Source organism: Corvus brachyrhynchos, unplaced genomic scaffold (genome assembly GCF_000691975.1).
Source record: "Corvus brachyrhynchos isolate BGI_N302 unplaced genomic scaffold, ASM69197v1 scaffold434, whole genome shotgun sequence".
Taxonomy (NCBI): domain Eukaryota; kingdom Metazoa; phylum Chordata; class Aves; order Passeriformes; family Corvidae; genus Corvus; species Corvus brachyrhynchos.
The window spans coordinates 2,029,767-2,053,134 of NW_008238372.1; the positions used below are offsets into that span (position 1 = coordinate 2,029,767).

Genomic DNA, 23,368 nt, shown 5'->3' on the forward strand with positions numbered 1-23,368 from the left:
ATAGAGGAAGATGTAGTTTTGGATACAGTGAGTCTTGGCTGGTCTGGTGGAACTAGATGGGAAATAGTTAAAAATAGAAAATGCAATCAAATGGTTTGACACGATCTTAATCACTTCTAACAGTCATTTATCAAATAGCTGTTTTGAGTTGCAAAAAATGCAAATTATTTCTGTCAAAGTGTCTGTTTAGCTGACATCCTTGCTTAAGACAAGAACAGACAAGCTCACACTTTTTTATTTAATTTTATGCACAATTTTGTCTTTCAATTCTTAACCTTTGCTTTTCTCTGAATTTTTTTGTGTCTGTCCTGATAGACCTCAATGGCACATGAGCTACCCAGCCATTAATTTTCATTGTTTTTGATATTTGTTTTAGGAAGAAGATGAAATTTTAGTGGCAGGAAGCAGATGTGCGGTTGCAAATGATGCTGCACTCATTCCTGTGTTTGCAGCCTATTATGGTAAAAATGAAAAATGTGCATATCAAGAGCTTCTTCCAGTGCAGCTCTGAGTGTTAATTAGGTAGCACAGGTAGATCTGTGACTGGAGGCACATCCATGACCTCTTCCAGACCACTGAGGCTTTTGGTATAAGGAATTCCCAACTCTGTCAGCAAAGACTGGAAACACTTCAGCTCTGCTGCTCCCCATAAACATTATGGTTGTGTTTAATCTGTGGGGTAAAAAAACAAGGTTCCAGGGACCAGCTGCTGACTGAGTGCAGGAATAAAACAGAGGTTTCAACTCTCATCCACTTCACAGTTCCTGGTTTTCTTTGGAGGAAAACCATAGAATGGTTTGAGTTGGAAAAGACCTTAAAGATCGTCTTGTTCCAATCCACTGTCCTGGGCAGGGACACCTTCCACTAGACCAGATTGCTCTAAGTCCCATCCAGCCTGGCCTTGGACACTTCCAGGGATGGGGCAGCCACAGCTTCTCTGGGCAACCTGTGCCAGGGCCTCACCATCCTCCCTGGAGGAATTTCTTCCAGCATGAAAGGGCAGAGAAGGAGCCATGCCACATCCCAACAAATTGCATGGGGTAGGGCAAACTGGGACTGGGAATTGACACAGGGAACTGGGACTGGAAATGGACTGGGAACTGTCATAAACATAGACAAAACTGAGCTTTGCTGCCTCAAGAACAAGGAGTGAGGTATGGACAGTCCGTGCTGGGGAAGGATCGAGAAACAGTGGCAAAGATAGGATGGAAAGCTGGGGAGGAGAGACAACAGGATGGCCACAGCTCCTCTGGCATGGGAGAGAAGAGGGTGGTGGTGTCAGTGACTGGTGCTGGCAGGAGCTGCCCTTGTCCTGACACTCACTGCTCAACAAAGACCAGCCCATGAGCCAGGCAGGACAGAAGTCCCAAATGCTCTGCTGTGTCCAGCACTCTGCTGTCAGAGGACATTGCTTGCTTTGCTTATGTTTAAGGGCCAGCTCTTCCTGCAGAGTGAAACTCCAGGAAAAGCTCCCCACTGCAGTTCATGTTCAAGTCATCAGATTGCAGAATAATGTGTGCTGATATAAGGCAGAGTCTGCTGGTTTGCAGCTATGGATTAGTTCAAAGAGAAGTTGATTTTTCTGCCCTCACAGGGCCAAAGAGCGCTGAAGAAAACAAAAGAGACAGTTTATACTCTAAAGGAAAATTCTCTGTGTGAGATGGATTTGTTCTGTTATTCTGAGGGACTTGGCTAATTCCATGGAGAGAGACTGCACACACTGTGTTGGGAAAGATTTATCGTAAAAGCTTTCATCACAGCTTCACCCTATCTACAAAAAATGGTGATCCCACATATTAAAAGCCACTCTTTGTCTGTCCCTCAGGGAAGTAATATTGATTTGCTTTTAGTTGCTGCAGTTCCATAACAGCAAAGATATGCAATTACAAAAGTACTTAGTGAAATATAAACATAAGGTTTCCATTTGCTGGTGTCTTCTCTCCCTACTTCCTGTTGTGGTCATGCTTCAGACATTGCTGCAGAGCACCTTTAGTTTCTGTTGGGTTGTAGGTAAGCTGATATATGCCAATATCTGCCATGATTGTTCCAAGGCTTAGTGGAAAGGTTTATGCAGGGAGAAGGGGACTGCACTGGAAACAACCTCTCGCTGTGCTCTCATATGTTTGTACTGGAAGTGTAGATGCCACATCCAGGAGAGTGATGGTCCACTCTGGTACAAAAATTTGCAGTCAGTTGAAGCATTTGTAGGATCTGCTTTAGTGCAAGTGAGCAAAGAATTCTGCACAGTGAATTCTTGGTATGTGAATACACAGGCTTCACATTACTCTTACTTTATATTCTTATATTGTCCCTGCTTTTGTACATATCAACACCATCCTGGATGCACTTTGTGCTTTTCAACATGAATATAAAATGTAGCTGGAGAAATGCATTAGCTGAAGGGGTATTGAGGTTTCATTTCCAATGCTTCCTCATATTCACCTCATAATAAATTTCTGCGCCCACATAATGAAGTTTTTGTGCAAGGTCTCAGTACGGAGGCAAATTTCTGCTGATAGCTTTTCTGGAGCTAAATTAAAGGGCTTCAGGTCTTTCTGAATTTTGTAATATTGAAATGATACATGTGATATTTGTAAGGAGAAGGCAGAAGCTGATACTTTCTCTGTGAAGAGCTAGAAGATAACCAAACGTAAACACATGGTTGTCAATCTTATAAAAACTCACATAGAGACTTAACTGAGAGTGTGTGAATTGTTTCACCAAAAGCACCATTTCCTAGATCACAAAATGCCCACATCTGAGTCAGAATGACTTATTTATTAATTTGGAAGGATTAGATTTGCATTGATACACACAAATTTGCATTTCAGACACATCTCTGCATTACCAGTAGCACTTTAAAGCTTTGGTAACAATTCCAAGGTAGATCCAACAGCCTTACCTTGTACCTGCAAATTCAAAATGATTTCATCTGATCCCCAGTTGTTGCTGGCCACACAGCTGTAGTACCCAGAGTCTTCTGCTTTCACAGTCCTGATGACAAAGCTGCCGTTGCTGAAGATGCTCCTTCGCCCATCAATCATCACTAGACTGGGTGTCCCGTTACTACCTCACAGGAAACAAAGTGCATACATTAAAGAAGTTACAATCAAAATTACTCAGAAGTGGATTTTTTTTAAGCAACTAAGAATGGAAAGAGAGGAAAAGGTGTGGGGTGAGGTGCGTCCCTATAATAAGGCAGCAAAGGAGCATTTTCTGTTGGGAAACACCTATTATTTGCTTAAAAATGCACTTTTCCTGGGCCCAGCGTGAGTGAAAACAGAAATTCACTCCTTCCTTAACTTGTTATTTCAAAAAAATGCTGAAATAAGGGTATAGGCAGTTCCTGGCTATGAAGTTCATCCCTGTAAAATCATAGGTATTTATATCAATTCACAAGATGGTTCCATAGCACTGTAGTTTCCCTGCTTACACAGTGCTTGGATGAAAATTATTGTCCATGTGGGTTTCCAAGTGGCTCTGTCAGACTGTGAAACTAAAACAGAATAATGGAAAATTAAATATGTGCAAGGCATTTACTGCCCACCTCAGCACAAATCACTGTATCAGGCACTTTGCTCTCTCAGAATAAAACCTTTTTGTCGGCCTCAGGATAAAACAAAAAAGACTCCTCTAAGTTTTGCATTTTGAATGTTTACCTTTACCTCTTCTTCATTATTTTTTCTCCCTTTGATGCCTTGTAATCACCCCAGCCAATTAGTTGAAGGAATTTCTAAACTCCTCATCTACTGTGACCATGTGCAAATAACCATGAATAGTCCTTCTCCTTCCTGTCAGTGACCCAGGATCACCCTCTCCACAACCCTCAGGATTTTAAGCAAATGGGCTTTATCTGAGCTATACATTTAGTTGCTGGTTACCTATCCTTCATCCATTTGACTGTTGGAGCTGGGTCCCCCACGGCTTTGCAAGGGAGGACAATGTCCTTCATCCAGGGGGTTGTCACCGTCCCGCTGAACGTCAGAATCCTGGCAGGAGCTGGGTGGGAGAGAGCAAGAGAGACTGAAGTGAGGTGCCTGTTCATACAGCCCTTGGAAGGGAAATAGAGACACCCACAATTAAAGGGGGAAAAGCAACCCAATCCAAAAACTGTGGTTTTAGGATAGTAATTCCTTTTAACTCACAGTATTAGCTATTTATTCAAGCACAACTATCAGTTTCAGTACCTGGATGACAAGTAACTAAAAGAGACATGAGGTATGGGATTGGAAAATTCTTTGTAGAGAAAAAGAGAAAACCCAGTTATTTATCATCTTTACTCAATTTTATATATTTTGTAGCAGAAATTGGGGATGAAAATTGTGTCCAAGGGATGCTTTTCTCCAAAATTCCAGCAAGAGGTGTCCACAGTAGATGGGTGTCTTATAACAGCTAAATTATTGCTACATCTCTTCTACAATAATTTTGGTATTAAGCAAAATAAACCTTCATGTATGTATCTATTAGTACATTGCAGTGTCTATCTGAAGTCCACAAACGTGAACAAACTAAAATCAGTTTGTATCAGCTCTCAGGTCACCTAAATACATGACAAAAAATATCACTCCTGTACTTTCCATTTATAGGTTGTGTTAGAACTTCATTTGTTATTCCTCAAGAATGACCCTTGATAGAAATAGACTTGCTGTTGGCCTCCAAATATACATTTTAAAGGCACATACTGAATACAGATAGAAAAAATACTGTCTTCTTAGTCCTGATCTACTTTAGTCGTGCACACTGATCGGAATTTATACTTAATAATCCATTTTGCACCAATTAGGAAAACATGAAAATGAGACCCAGCATCAAATATAACTGGGACAGTTAATCTCAAAAAAAGAATCATGCATAAAAGAACAGGCCTTGAAAAATTAAGCAAAATTACTTGAGTAGGCTGCAATGGGACTTGAGATATTCACAAAAAGAAAAGATTTCACAGATTATACAATCAGTTTGGACTGTGTTGCCTATGTTATCTTCAAGCACTGTTGAAGGCCAAGCTTCTAAAGAGATTTTTTTCCTCTGGTCAAAATTTTAACTAAAACACAAGTAGCTGTTTAAAGATTTATGCAACAGACAAAGTGAAGGTTGGGTAATGGGACAACATTACTTTCCTAACAGCCAAGCATCAACATGTCCTGTCCTGGCTAAACAGCAGCTGGAGATCCCTGGGTCCATCCTTCCAGAGCTCTGAGGTTTAACCCTGTCAGGAGAGAGCCAGGGTTTGTGCTGCCCTGGGGAGGTCAGACACCAGAGTGATGCAAAGACACTGAGCAGCCAGAAGCTCTCATGGATCAGGCTGGTTTTCCACCTGGGCACTCCTAATGCTAGAAAAGATTTACACAGGGCTGCACTGCCACAAGCCATCTGTGTTGGGTTTGCATGGCCAGGTTTTGGTAGTGGGGAGGTTACAGGTTGCCAGAAGTTTCCCCCATGTCCAGCAGATGTGATGAACTGATTGCAACCCCGCTTCCCATCTTCCTGTGTTGCTGGGGAGGAGGAGCTCTAGCTGAGAAGGAGGGAGGGGTGTGGGGAAGGTATTTTTAAGATTTATTTTTCTTCTCATTATCATGCTCTGATTTTGTTGGTAATAAATGCAATTAATATCTCTAATTTGAGTCTGTTTTGCTTGGGATGGCATTTGGTGAGTGATCTCTCTCTGTTCTCATCTCAACTCATGAACCTTTGTTATATTTTCCCTCGGCTGTCCAGCTGCAGAGGGGAGTGATAGAGAGGCTCTGGTGGGTGTCTGGCATCCAGCCTGGGTCAACCCACCACACCACGGGCTAATTAACCAAAGTAACTCAAACAGAAAAACGTTCAGTGCACCCTGAGACACAGAGTGAAAAGCTGACTCTGCTGAAGTTGGTGCTAGAAGTCACATTTGTCTTCAGTGGTGCCAGGTTTTTGCTGCAGGAGGTGCTTCATGGCTCTCCTGCCATCTTTGAAAAGCAGCAGGAGATGCTGTCAGCTCTATCTACAAAACACACCTGCGAGCATCTGGTCTGCTCAAATTCCTGTCCCGTGCAAAAATTGCCTCTGCAACATGAAGTCTGAAAATGCATTTAAAATTAAATATAAATAATTTTCTGCCTGGACTTCCCACATTTTCAATGTTTCCTGAAATACCCAGGTACTTCCAACTGTTGCCAGTTCCTGTAGGAGAAAGGAGGAAAGCAGGAATCCGGGTGAAGCCTTCAGTGTGGTGTGGCAGCACTGTTAGCAAACTTTCTGTGTTATCCCTTTGTTTTTAATAGTTATTTCAACATGAATTCTCCCTTAAGAAGCCATAAGCTGGACATCAGGTGTTGAAAGTGCAACATTTATGTTGTAGCTGCTGGTTTTCAATATCCTGTATCCCTCATTTTACCAAGATGTGTGGAAGCAACATAAACCTCACAGGAGCCTTAGACAGTGGTAAGATGATAGAACATAACTCAGAAAATTATCAGAAAAGCACAAGGTAACTGTCCACAGCTTTCTATGGATTTTCTTATTCCTTCCAAGTACTGAGTGCTTTTAAAAGAAATGGTAAAACAACAGGAAATTTTTCAAGCCCAATTTTCTTTATAGCTGAACTTCTAATGATGTCCTGAGACTGCTAAAAGGTGCACAAAGAAAACTAGAAACAAAATAAATGTCAAGTGAAATCCACCTCAGAGCAATGGGTTTGAAAATCTAACAGGCATTCATGAGGTAAAAAAGTCTGGAATCTCACAGACCTCTTCCTTTTGAGCCAAGGGAGTTTCTGGAACCACATGGGTTATAAGCATGGGTTTACTTCTTTGTTATCAAAGCTACCCACATGGCTACTCACTTCCCTCTAGCCTTACATTTGATGGCATGGCACTGGATTAGGGTTCTGTCTGTTCCTATTTTTTTTACAAATTACCCAGTTATTAATTGAAGATAAAGAGGTTCCTTCACAGAACAGTGCACCCTCTTATGCTAATGCAATTTTCTGCATGTTTGTTTGTTTAAATTACAAATCCTCTAACCTACATTTACTGTCACAGAAATAGAAATGGGCAGAAATTCTTTGCAAGAGGCTGTAAAAACACGTGTTTTTTCTTCCTCCTAGAGGACACAACTGTGTTTTAAAGGTGAACTGTAGAGGGAAGCTGAACAAGAGCTATGACAGTTCACTGCCATTCACCTTAAAACAAATAAAAGATCCAACAGTGAATACCCTGGGTCAGGAGATTCTTTCATTTGCTTCCTCACAGAAGAGGGTGATGAGGCCCTGGCACAGGGTGCCCAGAGAAGCTGTGGCTGCCCCTGGATCCCTGGCAGTGTCCAAGGCCAGGTCAGATGGGGCTGGGAGCAGCCTGGGATAGTGGAAGGTGTCCCTGCCCATGGCAGGGGTGGAACTGGATGAGTTTTAAGGTCCCTTCCAACCCAAACCATTCCATGATTCTCTGCTTCTAATACCCCCTGTATTCCAGTCTGATGAACCATCAAAGAAACAAACCAGTGTGTACTGCCATGCGAGCCCCACATGTTAGTTATAAACATTTAACACACAAAGCAACATAGACTAGGGGGAAAAATCTGTTCAAAATTAATGCTCAGGTAGTTTAAAAAACCAGGGGAATCTCAAAAGTCAGAGAGTTGTCCCCAGAGGATCAGACTGCCAGGGGTCTGGACCTGTTATTGTCATACAGCAAATGCCATTCCCCATCAGTCAGGGGCAGTAAATCAGAGGAACAAGTGCATGCAAGGTTTTTTCTCTTCTAAATATAATTGATAGGCTAAATGCACATCCTTCAAGTCAGCAATGAAGAGTAATTCGAGGGACAGGAGCACAGCTTGCTTATGTGGAGGCTGAACTTTCATTGCCATGATTATTTTCTGTTTGTTGGGGATTTTTTTTATTATTTCTGTCAGTTAATTACAGAGAATAACAATCTGTTCTGAGAAATGAAGACACTAAAGAAAGAAAGAAATGTTAACTTGAATTAAGCTTTCATTTAAATTGGACTATCCATTTCACATCAAACCCCTATCTAGACATTCTCATTGTTCTCAAAGGAGTTCTTAAAGGGGTTATAATTAAGTTGACATAATTCAATTCAAAGTTAACTCTCATTAGCTGTCATGATGGTATTATTACTTGGACAGTTACTGTGCAGTAAGAGGAGCAAAAAAAAGAAGCAAACAACTACAAAACAATGGCCCACGGGATGTTTTTGCATTGGGAACTTATGGCAAAATCAGGCTATAACTGCTTCTAACCCCAGGATGTGCTGTTTGCTACAGATATTTTGGGGAGTGAAAAAGGTCTTCGAGGTTTTGAGCTCTGCCCATCCCTCTTCATTGTTCAGCCACTGCCCTCAGCACTGATCACCACTTTCTCCCACCTCCCTAAAAAGCCCTGTGATGCATCCATAAAGGAAATTTTGTATGTGATACAATAATTTGTAACCTAGCTACCTCCAAAGTTCATAAAATTACTATCTATCGGTATTCCTAGTGCCCATCAAACCCTCCACAAATGGATTATTCATTACTTTTACAATCCTAAGTGCATGTACGAGGCTTTTCCTGAGCATCATCTAATGCAGACTTTATATTGGAGTATCACTACAAACTCTAGGGTTGGCTGGATGCATTCTACTGTCCTTTGGAATAAAGTCTTCTTCAGACTGACCTGTCTATATTGAAGTAATTAATTATTGTTTCTTTTAAGTCATCTTGCCTTTTCATAAAAGTTATTTTTAAGTTCACTTATTTGTCATCGTGGATTATGTTACATAAGCTTCAGAGGAGCAGATTTAATTCTGGTAAGATGGATCAGTTTGAGTACATGTGGGTCAAGTCACAACTTCTTGATTTTTGGCAAACAGAGCAATTACACACTGCAATTCCTCATAATGTGAGGTTCTGAATATTGGTGCCCACAAAGCCTGAACTGATCTGTGTTCATCTTCGAACATTTCCCTCTTTTTAAAATGCATAGGGCATGGAAAAAGAGAACTTCTAGTGCATTTTATGCAGGGTTTGCCTGCAGCTTCAATCTATTAGCATAGCACCATGTCTAATTATTTTTGCTCTTATTTGAGCATCTATTTTTATGCCTATTTTTGCTTCCCTTTTTGTTTCCATCACCACACATCCATTACAACCAGGTGACAGCAAAGGAGGAGCACACTGAAACCTTTGCCCTGTTTCCCTGAGTTGTTCTTTCACGATCTTCCTTCACTGGTATCCTTTACACTCCTCATCCCCCTTTTAAGATCTCAGCTTTGGTCTCACTGATGTTCATAGTGCAGTGTGCAGTTATCCTACAATGGAAGAACTCCAGATTTTTCAGATCCTTCAGACTTTTCATTCAGGGCCTTTCAGACATCCCTCAGGTCTTTCCACTAATGCTATGTAGCTACTAAGAGAAAGGATCTTCTGAAAGACTGAAAAAAAAAATGGCAGAAAGAAGCAGAATGTAAAGGTAACTCACTTGGAAGAAAAAACCCTGTGAGCACTGGTATGGGGAGCAAGAATTTCCCAGCTTATTCCAAGGCCTCCTTCCCTTGTTAGGCCCTCCCTGTATTGACACTGGTAAATCTTCCATTGTCATGTAGAGTAGTGATTCCATAGTTACTACAGGCTTCTCACAGCAGCACTGAAAATATTCATTTCACATAATAGAATCATTAGCCTGGAGAAGCCTGACAGAGGAAAAACATGAAAGTTCCCATCACAAGCCTGAGGAACCCTGTTTGCAGCTTCTCTGCATTGGGAAGCTGCCATGTGTCCAAACAGTACCCTCCAAAACCAGCACGACCATCCATGACAATCACAGAACTCCAGAAGGGTTTAGGTTGGAAGGGAACTTAGAGAACACCCAGTGTCACCCCTGCTCTGGGCAGGGACACCTTCCACTGTCCCAGGCTGCTCCAAGCCCCAATGTCCAGCCTGGCCTTGGACACTGCCAGGGATCCAGGGGCAGCCCCAGCTGCTCTGGGCACCCTGTGCCAGGGCCTGCCCACCCTGCCAGGGAACAATTCCTGCCCAATCTCCCATCCAGCCCTGCCCTCTGGCACTGGGAAGCCATTCCCTGGCTCCTGGCCCTCCATGCCTTGGGGATTGTCTCTCTCCAGCTTTCCTGCAGCTCCTTCAGGCCCTGCAAGGCCACACTGAGCTCAGCCCAAAGCTTCTCCTCTCCAGGCTGAACAATCCCAGCTCTCGCAGCCTTTCCTCCCAGCAGAGCTGCTCCATCCCTCTGCTCATCCTGGTGCCTCCTCTGGCCTCTCTCCAGCAGCTCCACGTCCTCCCTGTGCTGGTCCCAGGTCTGGGGCAGCTCTGCAGGTGGGCTCTCACCTGAGCACAGGGACACAGGGGCACAATCCCCTCCCTCAGCCCTCTGCCTAAACTGCTTTTGATGCAGCCCAGGATAACAGCTCTGATGTTAATCTACCATCACCAAACTGGTGATCTACCAGCTAGACAGGCAGGAACAGGAAGATTTCCCACAGTGACGGAGTTTGCTCTCCCATGCAGAAAGTGGTTTCATGTTGGTGGCACTAGGCTGAATTTCAGCAAAACCTTTTCAGAAAGAACCTGTCATCATAATGCACTAGACACTTTATTTTACATCTTTACATCATTAAACACCCAAGTGAAGCATTAGCAGGCTTGTAAATCTGTAAAGTCAATTAAATGTATCTAATTTTGCAGCTCTAGGGATCTGTGCATTACTCTGCCCATCCTGGCACAGGCTGTGATGGTACCAAGTTTAGTGTTAAAAAAAAATACAATCTGAAGACCCCATGTAGAGATTGAGTGGGATGGGACTCTTCTCACTTTTCTGTTCAAAATGTTAGGCCTCCATTTCCAAGCCAAGGTGCTCTAATGTTGCAAGCATCACATCTCACAAGGCAGAATTCATAGGCCCCAGCACTATCTTTTAATAGAACTAATACAGCTGGAAATAAATATTCAGGATTTGAGGCACATTATCCTTTCATCATATCTGAAATAGAAGCAGCAAACTTCAAAGCTAATGCAAGTAGAGAACAATTGTTCAGAGTTTAGATATGTTAATCAGACCATTTTATACAGAAGATGGTACTTGTGGAGTACACAAGAGATATTACTAAGGAACGGAATGATAAAGAAGTTACCTTGCACAGCAAGGAAAAGAAACATATTCAGAGGGGGAGAGGCACCATCTGCAAACCCCCTGTACCCAACAACTGAAGACAAAAATTGCTCCAAAAAGCAATCTATTCCCTTCTAAGGTAGGTTGGATGAGTTACCCCCTGGAGGAGCACGTCATCCACTCTCTGCTGACTCCAGCAAAAGCTTGAGCAATTAGCTGCGAGTTGTCACCTGGCTTTTTGCAGGGAACTGAAGTTGCTCCTGACAAAGCCCACCCTCAGCGAGCAGTGAAACACAGAGAGGCCACGTGCCAATTCTGGCAGTAATTGGCATTGCAGAGGCCTGGCTGACTCTGAGCAGCTGTCACTGTACCTTTGGCCAGCGGCTCCACGGTGATGATCTCGCTGCTGTTGCCTCTTCCCGCAGCCGTCACGGCCACCACCCACACGCTGTACTGGCGATTCCGGCTCAGGTTGGGGATTCTGTAGGAAAATGAGTCGGGAGAGGCTTCAAACTCGCTGATCACCTGTGGTGGGAGAGACAAATGTTTCCAGGCTAAAATAAGCAGTATTTGAAGAAAATGTGAGTGCTACAAAGCCTGTTACTTCAGGGCTCTTCGGATGAGTATCAATCGCTCCAAACAGATGGCAGATGGCAATAAACAGAGCAGACACAGTAACTTGTTGCAGTCCATTCATATTCAGTGAATTTGTGTCTGTGCCTCGTTTACAGATTGGTTTTATTCAGATTAGGACTTTTATGTGCCATTTATTTTTACAGGGTTGGATAAACCATGGAACTGAACAAATATGGCTAAATTTTACCATCAATAGTTCTGACAAACTGATTTAGCTGCACGCAAAACTTTCCCAACGGAGGATCCAGTCCTGCATTTGCTGTGAAATAAGGAGTTCACTATTTTTGTCACCTAGAACCTTTGGTGCTCCTTATTCCTGGGTTTTGGTGGCTTTTTCCTTCAGCAGTGGAGCAAACCAAGTAATAAAAATGTGTTCTGTAGTAGACTGTTCAAGCTTCCCCCAAGTCTAGTTTTGTTTAATAACGAAATTACTTCCATTCAAAGACTCCCAGCTGAAGGTCATCTCAGCCAGTTGGCTGCATTAGCAGGGAAGGACAAGTGCTGGAAGAAATGCCTGTTCAGTCTCTCCTCTGTCACTCAAGTGCCTCAGCCCAAGGGCTGCAGCAGAGCCAACCAGCTGCTCTGCAGTCCCTGCTCATCCATGAGAGGTTCTGCATCCTGCTCGCAGCAACCTGCGCAGGGAAAGGTGAGGAGGAATGTATAGATCTCTCCAGAGGGCTTTGTGAGCCTCAGCACATCCTCCACAGGAAGTCTGAGAAGGGAAACCTCAGCTCTGAGCAGTGTTAGAGTGCTCAGTATTGCCACTTTTATTTCTGACACGGGCTTTGTGATGCCTGCACGTAAAAATAGAGGGGTAATGAACCATTGGAATGAATAATACTCACTTCCCTGTGCAGTGCTGAGCCTGGTAATGGCTAACTAACACTAGGCTAAAAATAATTAGAAGGTTAATGATGTAGAAAAGAAGATTTTAGCAGGAATCAGCATTAAAAATAATACATCAATGTAATATAAACTTGGTTCAGACCGAAAAAGTGTGCAAAGAATCTCTTTGATATACAAATATCAGCTTGTGGTAAAGGCCAATTCCACCTGATTAGCATTTCAAAAGGCACATTGACCTGAAAATATTGGAATATGTAGTCCTTCAAAGTGAATTCCAAATAAATAAGAGATGTTTCAGAGATACCATTAAACACCTCTCCATGTGAACTGGCAGACCGTTTCAGCTGCTGAATGGGTCACTGCACTTCTCCGTTCTTGAGCTGGCCTCTCCTACAGCCAGGGGAAGAGGGCAGTTCATCTCCTCTCACATTTGGATGCCAGAGTGAAGACATCTGTCTCTAAGCCAGGCACCTCGACTCCCTTTGGAGACCACACAAAGGCTTCTACAGGAACACATTTTGTTCCTTCCATGGAGAGTGACTTTTCTGGGAAAACTGGCCTGCTCCAGCTAAGTCCCCCCAGGCTCAGAACAAGTCCAAAGGGGAACCTTGCCATATTTTCTAGCCAAACTCCTTGCCCCTTTGCTTGTCAAAATGCCAAATTAGTTTGTCCCATTTAGCCAGCATTTGCTTGGGTTCCACTTCTGAGGTGAAGAGGTCAGTGCAGCCAAACACCTTTATTATTATGTGAAATATTGCAGCAGGTTTTGAGAACCATCTGCCTTGACATTTACACAAGAATATTGGACAAATGCCCGTAGCTTGACAGGCTGGATCTTTGTGAGGTCATACATAAAAATTAATGTATTGATCATGGCAGAGGGAGGCTGAAATTTAATATTCATGAGGCAGCATTTCCTACGGTTAATTTGAAAGTCAAACAGGCCAGGCTGTCTCTGGCACCTGGGCTCCACTCATTAATGCAGTTACCTAGCACAGTTCTTTCTAAACCACCTATTGACATGGGACATGGATACAGCATTTAGGAACAGCTAAACATCACAGAATTCCTTATTGCTAACTTTCATTCCAGCAACCGTCAGCTCTTTCTCACTGGAACTCCAAAGATGGACATACAGCAGAATTTTCTGCTCCAAAGCTTTTAAAATGCTGTGTTTTCAATTCCTTTCTTTCTCCCAGCATCATTCACCTATTTGCATCTGTGGCTATTTCAAATGTAAAATCAATTATTCTCAGAATTAATTTATTAATTGAATCTGGTAAATGCATCTTTACTAAATTAATAACTCTCATTTTCTTTAAACAAACTGCTGTAGTAAAAATTTTGGTTTCTAACTGGTTAACACACATCTTGTGTTTCCTCAGCTCACGTTCCCTTTTAAACACTTGGGGATGCTTCAGTGACAAATAATCGATTTTACTTTAAACTTTTGCCTGTCATTTCAATTAGCCTAACATGCCAGAGACTTTGATTACACAAGAAGAAGAAAAAGGCAGCTTTGTCAGCAAAGAGAAGATTAAACAATTGAAATAAGAAATATTTAAAGGAATGTCACCTTGTCACATATTGGCCTGTGCATGTGCCAGTATAAAACATAAACTGCTGTTCAATCTCAGAAGCAGTAACATGCTGGCTCAAGGGATTTTTTTTCCTAACTGCTATTTTTCTTCAGCTTATAGATGATGGGTTAATTTTTCTTCTGTCTTTAGCTCATTGCCTAAGGACAGACAGAGATCATTCCCTGAAAAGCCTGTCTGAAAAGGGCTGTGAAGAATAAAATTAATCAAAGTCCTTTATCAGGATGCAGTCAATCTACTTCCCAAACCAGGCAATGGCAAGAGATGCTGATGAACAGCTGATGCAGGGAACATAATTTTCCTCTGCAACTTCAGCCCTATTGGTGTGCATTCCTTCGCACACTTTGAAGCAGCATGCCATCTCCTGGCATTGCTGACTCCTTTAAATCACAATTTCAATAGGTAATGTGTATCAACTCTGATCCCTCTGGCTTCTATTTTTGATTGTTTCTTCTATTTGTTGGTTTGTTTGTTGTGTTTTTTAACACAACCTGGGAAAAATTCAAAATAGTGCTATAGAAAAAAATAAATTTCTAACAGTTTTCCAAGCAGCCAGGGAGTTTCTCAAGCAGGGAGTTAAGACAACAGATGGCATTTACTGTGGGCTGGAAGGCTATTTAGTGAAAGGCAGCCTGCACCTTGCTTACAACTGGCTCTGCACAACTTCTGATTAGATAAGTGAACTACAGATCTCTATTCTCTGCAAGTTGTAGGAAACCTGGAAGTGAACTGGGAAAGCCATACAGAGACTTTAAGGGCATGAGTGAAAAGGAAGAAACAGCCCAGGCTTGTGGTGTGTGTTATGAAGTAAGAGCATATACAAGTTGGTTACCTGTGGATTGGCTGCCTTATGCTGAAAATTAAATATAAATATAAATGTAAATGTAAATATAAATATAAATATAAATATGCCTAGAGTGGGATGTATGTTTTCACTCCAATTTTAGGTAGAAAATATGGCATAATCTAAAAACAGAGCTGAAAAGACTCTGAGAGATCACCTGGGTTTATCTTTCTTCTTTAAACCAGGTTCACCTGTGTCTGCACAATTTCGAAGAGATATTTCCCCCCACCTGATTTAGAAGACTTACAGTAAAAGGAGATTTTGTAACTCCCTAGGCTGCACAACCTATTCCATTGCTTAACTAATCTCATGATTAGAAATCGTTTTTTTTAATCTAGCTTGAGTTTCCTGCTGCAGTTTCAACCCATAGCTTCTTTTCCAGTCTATTAGGAGCATGAAGAATAGATTATTACCTTGATCTTTGCACCGGTCTTTAATCTACATGAAGTTTTATCATTCCTTTCCCCACCAGTACCCTTATCTTTTTACAACTAAATAACACTAGTGCTTTCTACATTGTCCAGAAATCCCATTTTCTCTATCAGTTTCTCTAATAATATCTGCTGTTATCCTTCAGACTGTCTAAAGATGGTCCATAGCTTTCTCACAAACTTGTATTCAACAATTCCAGGGATTCTTATTTGGCTTTTCAGATAGGATTACAAAGACTGTTAATGTTCGTCTTGGGAGGTACAATAACCTCAAAATCCTCTTCTGAAGAATCAAGACAATTGCTCTCTACACAGTACTTCTGCAGTTGGTTATTCAGCGTACCCATTTTCTTGCTAAATTTTATCCAACTTTTTCCAGACCAATTTCCCAGTTCATCAAGACCTGCCTGAATTCTGTCTGTCTGCTGTGTACATGCAATCCCTCCCAGCCTTATATCTCCTGCTAATTTAATAGGCAGCCTCTCTATTTCATTATCCAGGTCAGTAATGGAACCACTGAACAGAAGTGGGCTCAGGAGAGACACTTAGGCCGCTCCCTCCTGCCCACAACAATGAGCCACTGGTTTTGCAGCCTCCCACAGAACAGCACTGAGTTTGTTAAATCTGGCCTGAGCTCAATCAGTGAAATGGTGTTTGCATAGCTGGGTTTCTCTCAACAAACATCCATCCTCTGGGCTTAGCTTCCCTGCAAGATGGGAGAGAGCCAGGCGGTGAGTTGAGCACTCCATCCCAGTGATCCACACTGAGTTCGAGCTTGGTTTCTAGCCCAGTTTTGTGCTGCTCCAAATAGCTCTTTTCAAAATAATTCTGCTTCAGAGGGGCTCATGATAAGCAGTGTAGACTGACATCAGTCACCATCACATCCTCCTGGGGCTGGGTGCTGCTCCTTGGGCCCTCTTTAATCACCGGTACAGATGAGGCCTAGAACAAGCACTGAGCCTCATTAGTGATTAAAGTCTTCAATTCTCCATGGTAAAAACACAAAGACCTTCATCTCTTTGCACAACTCCGTCCCAGAATTGTCTACCCTGCCTTACCTCAGGCATTTGCTGCTCCTGGAAACCACAGAATCATCAAGGCTGGAAGAGAACTTCAAGACCATCCAGCCCCACCATCACCCCAAACCCTGTCCCCAAAGCCTACATCCAGACTCCTCCTGAACACCTCCGGAGACAGTAACTCCACCGCCTCTCTGAGCAACTCATTCTAATGCCTGACCACTCTTTCAGTGAAACTTCCATTTCTAATATCTAATCTGAACCTCCTCAGGTGTAACTTCAGGCCATTTCTGCTCATCTTTTCGCTTGAGACATGGCAGAAGAGACTGACCCCCACTGCAGGAGCTTTGGGGTTCAGTCTGGACCGGGCGTAGACGAGAGATCTCTATAGTCAGATCTTGGAACATGCGGTTTATTGCAAAGGGCGTGGGTACAGGGGCACTGCTTAGAGCTGCAGCTGGCAGCTCTGAGCAGGCCCAAGAGAGCAAGAGAGTAAGCGGGTAAGTAAAGAGAGAGAGAGAGAGCGAGAGGAATGAGAGTGAAGAAGAAGTGAGAGAGAGTGTAGTAAGAGTAAGAGAGAGAGTGAGAGAGTGTACGAAGAGTAAGAGAGGAATACTGAAGTCCTGGTTACAATACAATAAATCATCTTCTATACTGAATATTCTAATTGTCACTAACCAATCTAATACAAGATACAAATCCTATAGTATTTACATACAGCCTATAAGAATTGTTATATTACCATAGAGTGTTACATCTTAACTTCTAAAAACTACTCTTTGGACCCCTTCTGCTGAGCTAGTAGTGTCTGCTCTGACCCTTGGACCTGCCTGCAAGCAGAGGGTATTGTTCAATCAAGAGGGGATTACCTTCAGTCGGCCATACCATTGTTTTCCAGTTGTTCAGTAACTAAGACTTGGTATTTCAAAAGCGGCTTTCATTTCGATGTCGCTTATATTTTTCATATTCCCAAAATCTTTTGTCAGGCAATCATATTTATAAGGCTTTCCTGTTTCATCTTCCCCAACACCCCACCTCACTGAAACCTCCTTTCAGGGAGTTGTAGAGAACAATGAGGTCCCTCCTGAACCTTCTTTTCTCCAGACTGAAGAACCCCAGTTCCCTCAGCTATTGCTCCTAAGACTTGTTTTCCAGACCCTTCCCCAGCTCTATTCCCTTCTCAGGATGTGCTCCACCACTTCAAGGTCCTTTTGTGAAGTGAGAGGCCCAAAACTCAACACAGAACTCGAGGGACAGAGTACTGAGATGTTTTATTCTAAACCTCACATTTTAGAGTCTCCTGGACTCACAAGTTATCCAGTACTGGGGGCAACACGAAGTTGTTTCTACCTGGAAGCAAACTGGGGTAATAAAAAATCAATACATCTCTGTATTTATAGTGAATGAACTCCAAGTTCTGCATCCCTAAGCAGAGCAGACAGACCACTGATGTGCCCTCAGTGAACTCCCTAAGGATGTGAAAATCTGCCTGAGGTCACAAATTGTACTTTTCCTGAGGACTTATGGCTTTTGCCTTCCTTTCACAGATGGACGGATTCTCAGAGCTCCAAATAACCACCAATCCTGGACCATGGTCTCCAGTAGGGCTCTTGGCTGCCACTCTGGTCTAACAATGCTTTCTGCTCAGGTGTTGGCTCATGTTTTGAAATGTGGCCTCTGTTCTTCACTCAGTGTTATTGAAGGTAACTCTTGGAAACAGAAGCTGTGCACAAAAGTGAATGCAGCTGCCATACAACATCGTAACTTTTCTTTTTCCCCCTTAATTGTGGAACTAAAGTGTTAGAAAGTTTCAGATGGAAATTTTGGAAAGAACAGAGGCAGCTCCCTGCCTTCCCAATGACAGAAAAATCCTGCCAATCCAAAGAATCAAAGAACCACAGAATCCCTGAGGTTGGAAATGACCTCCCGGATCATTGAGTCCAAACTGTGACCCATCCCCACCTTGTCACCAGCCCAGAGCAGTGAGTGCCACATCCAGGCCTTCCTGGGACACCTCCAGGGATGGGGACTCCAAACCTCCCTGGAAGCCCCTTCTAATGTCTGACCACCCTTTCCAGGAAGAAATTCTTCCTGATGTCCAGCCTGAACCTCCCCTGGTGAAGTTTGAGGCCATTTCCTCTTGTCCTAGGAGCAGAGCCCGACCCCCACCTGGCTGCCCCATCCTGTTAGGGTGTTGTGGAGAGCCAGAAAGTCCCCCCTGATCCTCCTTTTCTCCAGGATAAACACCCCCAGATCCCTCAGCTACTCATGAATTCTCATTTCCAGGAATTATACCTGGAAGAAAACCCACTGTCTGGACTTTGAGGTAGCCCACTCAGGGTCCAGCACCTGCCTGTCCCTTTGGAGCACCTCCTGGAGAGTCCATCAGCCTCCTGATGAGGGAAGCAGCATGTGGTGTCATGGGCTGGTGACCACAGGAAGGTCAGGACACCAAGGACTTATTGTCAGACTGTATTGATATCCCTGGTGTGAGACAAGGTTTATGAAAAATCAATATCAAATTTGTTTTGGTAGGGCTTTAAAAGGAGACCTTTTAAAAATCATATAAAACCAGCACATCATCAGAATCAATTTATACTCTGTCACATCTCTCCTGAGGTCTGCTCTGTGACAAAAATAAGATAGGCAAAAAAATGTAAAGTTGACAAAGCAATTAAAATAATGAATGTACTACGTTCGGGAGCTGGCATCAAAGATGTGAAACAACTACCAAAAGGCTAAAAATAGAACATGTGGTATATTAAAAAAGACACATTTTAAATACCATCCAATATAAGGTTTTAAAATAACCCCCAAATTATGCATTATTTCTATGCTAAATAAAGCACACAGGAATTAATAAGCATAAATATCTTCATGCTGTAAAAAGTGCTATATAGATACAGTGATAAATACTGCTTGTAATACACAAATCAATGAACATATATTTAAAATTCATCCTTACAGAATCTGCTGACTCTAAATAAAATTCTGTTCAACAGTAATTTTATCTACTTAGCCAACTTCTGCCAGCTACTTCTCCCTTTTTTCCCCGAGATTTTCAGCATGCTTTTTATCACTGAATGTTCTACAGTATGCAACAACAAATCATTTGTGCCTTATAATTGCTTCAACTCTATTTTCCAAAGTTTCCTTTTATTCAAGTCTTTAATCTGGAGAGGAAATGAGGATCAGAAAGTGTGACGCAAACCCAAAGTTAGAATTTGGACAGATCCTATGCAAAATCAAGACAAAACTTGTTTCTGCCTGAAAGAATTGAGTGGAAAACACCTGGATGATGAGAATTTATGACAGCTAATAGTTTAAGGATCTAGGTTAAGAACTGTATATACTTCCACATCTAGGTTATGTTGCAGATCATCTGGTTTAAGATAAGCATGTCTACTTTCTCTAGAGTAAACAAAGAGATTTCAGAATATCTATCCAGCTTTTCCCAGACATTTAGCTTCTTTCCTTTAATCAAAGGAAATCCTTGGTGACTCTAGAATAAGCACTTGTGTCTCTATTCCAGGTGTCTGAAGTCAGATGAATTAAATCCCACTTAGAGTCTATGAATTACAGACAGAGAACAGCAATCCCTCTCTTCTTCCACAGAGCAACCCCAGAGTCTCCTGTGTATGCTGGTTAAATCACATATTTTATTTTCCCCTTAGTGGTTTAAATAAAAGCAAAAAAATGAAACAAATATAGAACTCTAACAGGCTTAAGAGTATGTTTCTCACAGTAAAATAAGAAAATCAAAAGATCAGTAACTGTCTGCCTCAGATGTTGGTAAGTTTCCAGTATTGATTATATTTCCAAGTAAATTGACTTGGGCTTTGGCCAAATATAAGATTATTTCCCTCTTCTCCGTCACTACTTTGCACCTCTTCATCTACCACCTATCCCAAACCCAGCTGTTTCACAGAAACATTTCCAGGCCAACCTGAATCTTTGCTGGGCTTTCAGCTTTTGGGTTTTTCTACATCCTTTGGAGAAGTCCAGAAATGTAGATGACAGTTTTCAAAGATACTTTCCAACAAAGGTACTCGGGGCTGGTTGTAGGGTTTGCACTATGAGATGATTCCTAATCATCACCCCTATTTCAGCATTGGGGTTGGCTTTGTGTTCTGGTTCCTCATCCAGCTCATCCAGTTTATCATGACAGCATCGTCTGGGATCTTTGCAGGAATATTCTCACTGCATTCATCTGGTTTGACAGTTCTGGAATTTCTTCTTCCAGACCTCAGACTCCTGGTCTTTTGGGACCTCAGTCAAGGTGGGTTTAAGGGACAAATCATCTCTTAGCAGAATCCCACAGCTAAGCAACAGTTTCATCAACCAATATTTCAAAACTGCTTGCAGGATTAAAGACCAGAGAATAAACTGGTTCTCCTTATCTGAAATCTAGGAGTTTAAATATGTACCTGTATGTTTTGCAAGCTTCTCGTCATATTTGCCAATCTTTGGGTACTTGTGCTATAAAGTGAGGTGAAGAGCTGAGAAAATACAGACCAATAAAATCATTTGGGTGTCAATGAACAGTATGACATCACCCAGTCAGAAATAACACATATTAAAGTCTATTCTGACTTGTTGATTAGAAAAGTGTAGTCATTGTGGTTGTTGTTGCTGTTTGGGTTTTGCTGATCTGCTGGTGGGTCACTCACTAATAGGAGCAAATATATTAAACAGGATTTTCCTGCTGTTTCCAGCGAAGTGGGTCATTAATTTGTGCGTCACTCTATGCTTTCTCCACAGAAAGCCTGGAGATTAATGGAAAGGAGTCATGTGAGTAGAACTGCACTATATAAGGATAATAAATGGAAACCACTCTCCTTTCTTGGTGATTTTCCTTTTCAGAACACAGTCAGTTGGTTCTCGTCTTTCCTCCACTCGTGTGGAACTCACTTAAGATGTGAAATAAGATGACCTCACTCCCACTCTCTGATTTCCTGATGGTGAGAGCTAAAAGCAGGACTTGTTTGGGAGACTGTGCATAGAACATGTTCAGATGGGAAAGACAAGCAGTCCTGCCAGCAGCCTAAAATGTCATATGAGTTTTATTGGAGAATTTTAACTAATGAGATACCTTGGTGTCAATTTAATGTGTCTCTTTTCCTCCATGAGGTGCATATTAACTCTACCACTGTCTGCTTTCATGTGTTGTATACATATTTTGACCAAATTTCCAGTTTTAGACTTCAATATAATTAAAGAACTGAGGTTGGAAGGTTCCTCTGGAGGTCAGCCAGTCCAACCCCCTTCTCAAAGCAAGTTTAATTGCATCAAGTTGCTCAGGGAGTGAAGTCTTGAAGATTTTCATGTGTGGAGATCCCACAGTCTGGGCCTCAGCTTCAGTATTTGACCAGGATGTCATGGTGATTTTTTCCCCCAGCTGAGCAGAATTTCCCATGTCAAAAATTCCCTGTCCTTGTGCATAGGCACTTTCTCATCCCTTCCTGCACCAGGAAATCCTGATCCTTACCCTTCTTTCTCCTGCCCTCAGCTCTCCTGCTTCTTTAGGAGATGTTTTTTACCTGCTCTGAGATCAAAGTTTCCCAGGCTGGCTGACCTGTGTGTCACAGTGACCTTTTCCAGACACTTTCTGCCATCTAAATTTTATTTAATCTAATCCCACTGATTCTTCCTTAAGCATTGTACTGACCTGAATGCAACAAGAGGCTGTTGGCGGTTTTCTTTTGGGAGGGTTTTTTTCTTTGTTGTTTTTTTTTTGTTATTTTTTCTTCAGAAAACCCCCAAATCTCTTTTTCTGTTGCACTTTCAAAAGCCCTGGCAATGCACATCTTACAGCCCAAGGCAGCAGGTGCTGGAGAAGCCAAATCCTACAAATCCAAAAAGTTGGACATAAATGTGGTAGGAAGTGGGGAGAAGCAAGAGTGGAGGCTATGAGTTAGCACAAAGGATAATTTTTCCAACTTAAATTCTGGCATGTTCTGTTTCCTTTATTTGAAGAATGAAAGACCCATGAAGTCTTATATTTCTGTATTTTCCCCTACCTTTTCAGAATAAAAAAGAGAAAGTTTTGTCTAATTATGCCTGCAGAATACTCCAGACACAACAATTAAATGGTGTGAAATTGGATCCTTGCTTGCCCTTTATCTTGGCCAGAGAATAGACTGCAGTGGAGAATCTTTTCCATTTTTCACACATTAATCATATTTGTGGTTTGAAACATCCCAGGCAAATACTGTCCTTAGGCCTCAAAATACTTAAAGAGGAATTTCCCTTTGTTCTACACATGAGCAGCAGAAGTTTTAAAAGCTTCTGCCTTTGCAAAGCAAACTGAACAGTGCAAGAGGCAGCAAATCTTCATTTTATAGTGTCAGGGTTGTGTTTGTAATAAAAACATGCACAATACAACCAACAGAGTTAATTTTTTTTCCCTGTTGGTGACTTAAACACCAAAGCAGTGTTCTTGTGTAAAGGACTGTTCTTAACCTGTCTGAAGTATATTGTATTGGCTTGTTCTCAGCAATAAAATACAATCTGCAAAGAATGCAGCCTCCCCATCAGTTTAACTTTATCCCTGTCCTTTTCTCTTTCTTCTCACTGATGCCTGAAAACTGAGTTTGCCTTTCTGCTTGAATAGCAGACTTTTAACAAAGTTATTTTGCAGCCAGGGCTGTGACTGATGGATGAAGTTTTTAGGGCTCCATACCTGCAGCTACAGCGCTTGCTACTAATGGTGGCAGAAGGGACGATAAAGACACAGGTCTTTTATTTATTCTCCTCCTCACCCTAATTTAAGACCTATTCCTCTGTCAGCTACTTGTCTCTGCCAGCAGTGAATCAAACAAGAACTTCCCTGGATATATTAAGTGTATCTGCACAGCAGTGTTGGCATTTGAGCAGCTCTGCAGCAGGCTGGT

The 23,368-nt window shown here is 42.1% G+C and overlaps 1 protein-coding gene across 1 annotated transcript in view; it reads right to left on the reverse strand.

The window, feature by feature from the left end:
- DSCAM (DS cell adhesion molecule) overlaps positions 1 to 23,368 on the reverse strand; it is a 445,083-nt gene that overhangs the window by 47,884 nt on the left and 373,831 nt on the right. Inside the window, exons 22-25 of the mRNA XM_017736327.1 lie at positions 11,473 to 11,626; positions 3,882 to 3,999; positions 2,903 to 3,066; positions 1 to 52 (exon numbers count right to left, since the gene is read on the reverse strand). The exon at positions 1 to 52 is cut by the window's left edge and continues 41 nt beyond it. Coding sequence (XP_017591816.1) covers positions 1 to 52; positions 2,903 to 3,066; positions 3,882 to 3,999; positions 11,473 to 11,626 — 488 coding nt within the window. The remainder of the gene's footprint in view (positions 53 to 2,902; positions 3,067 to 3,881; positions 4,000 to 11,472; positions 11,627 to 23,368) is intronic.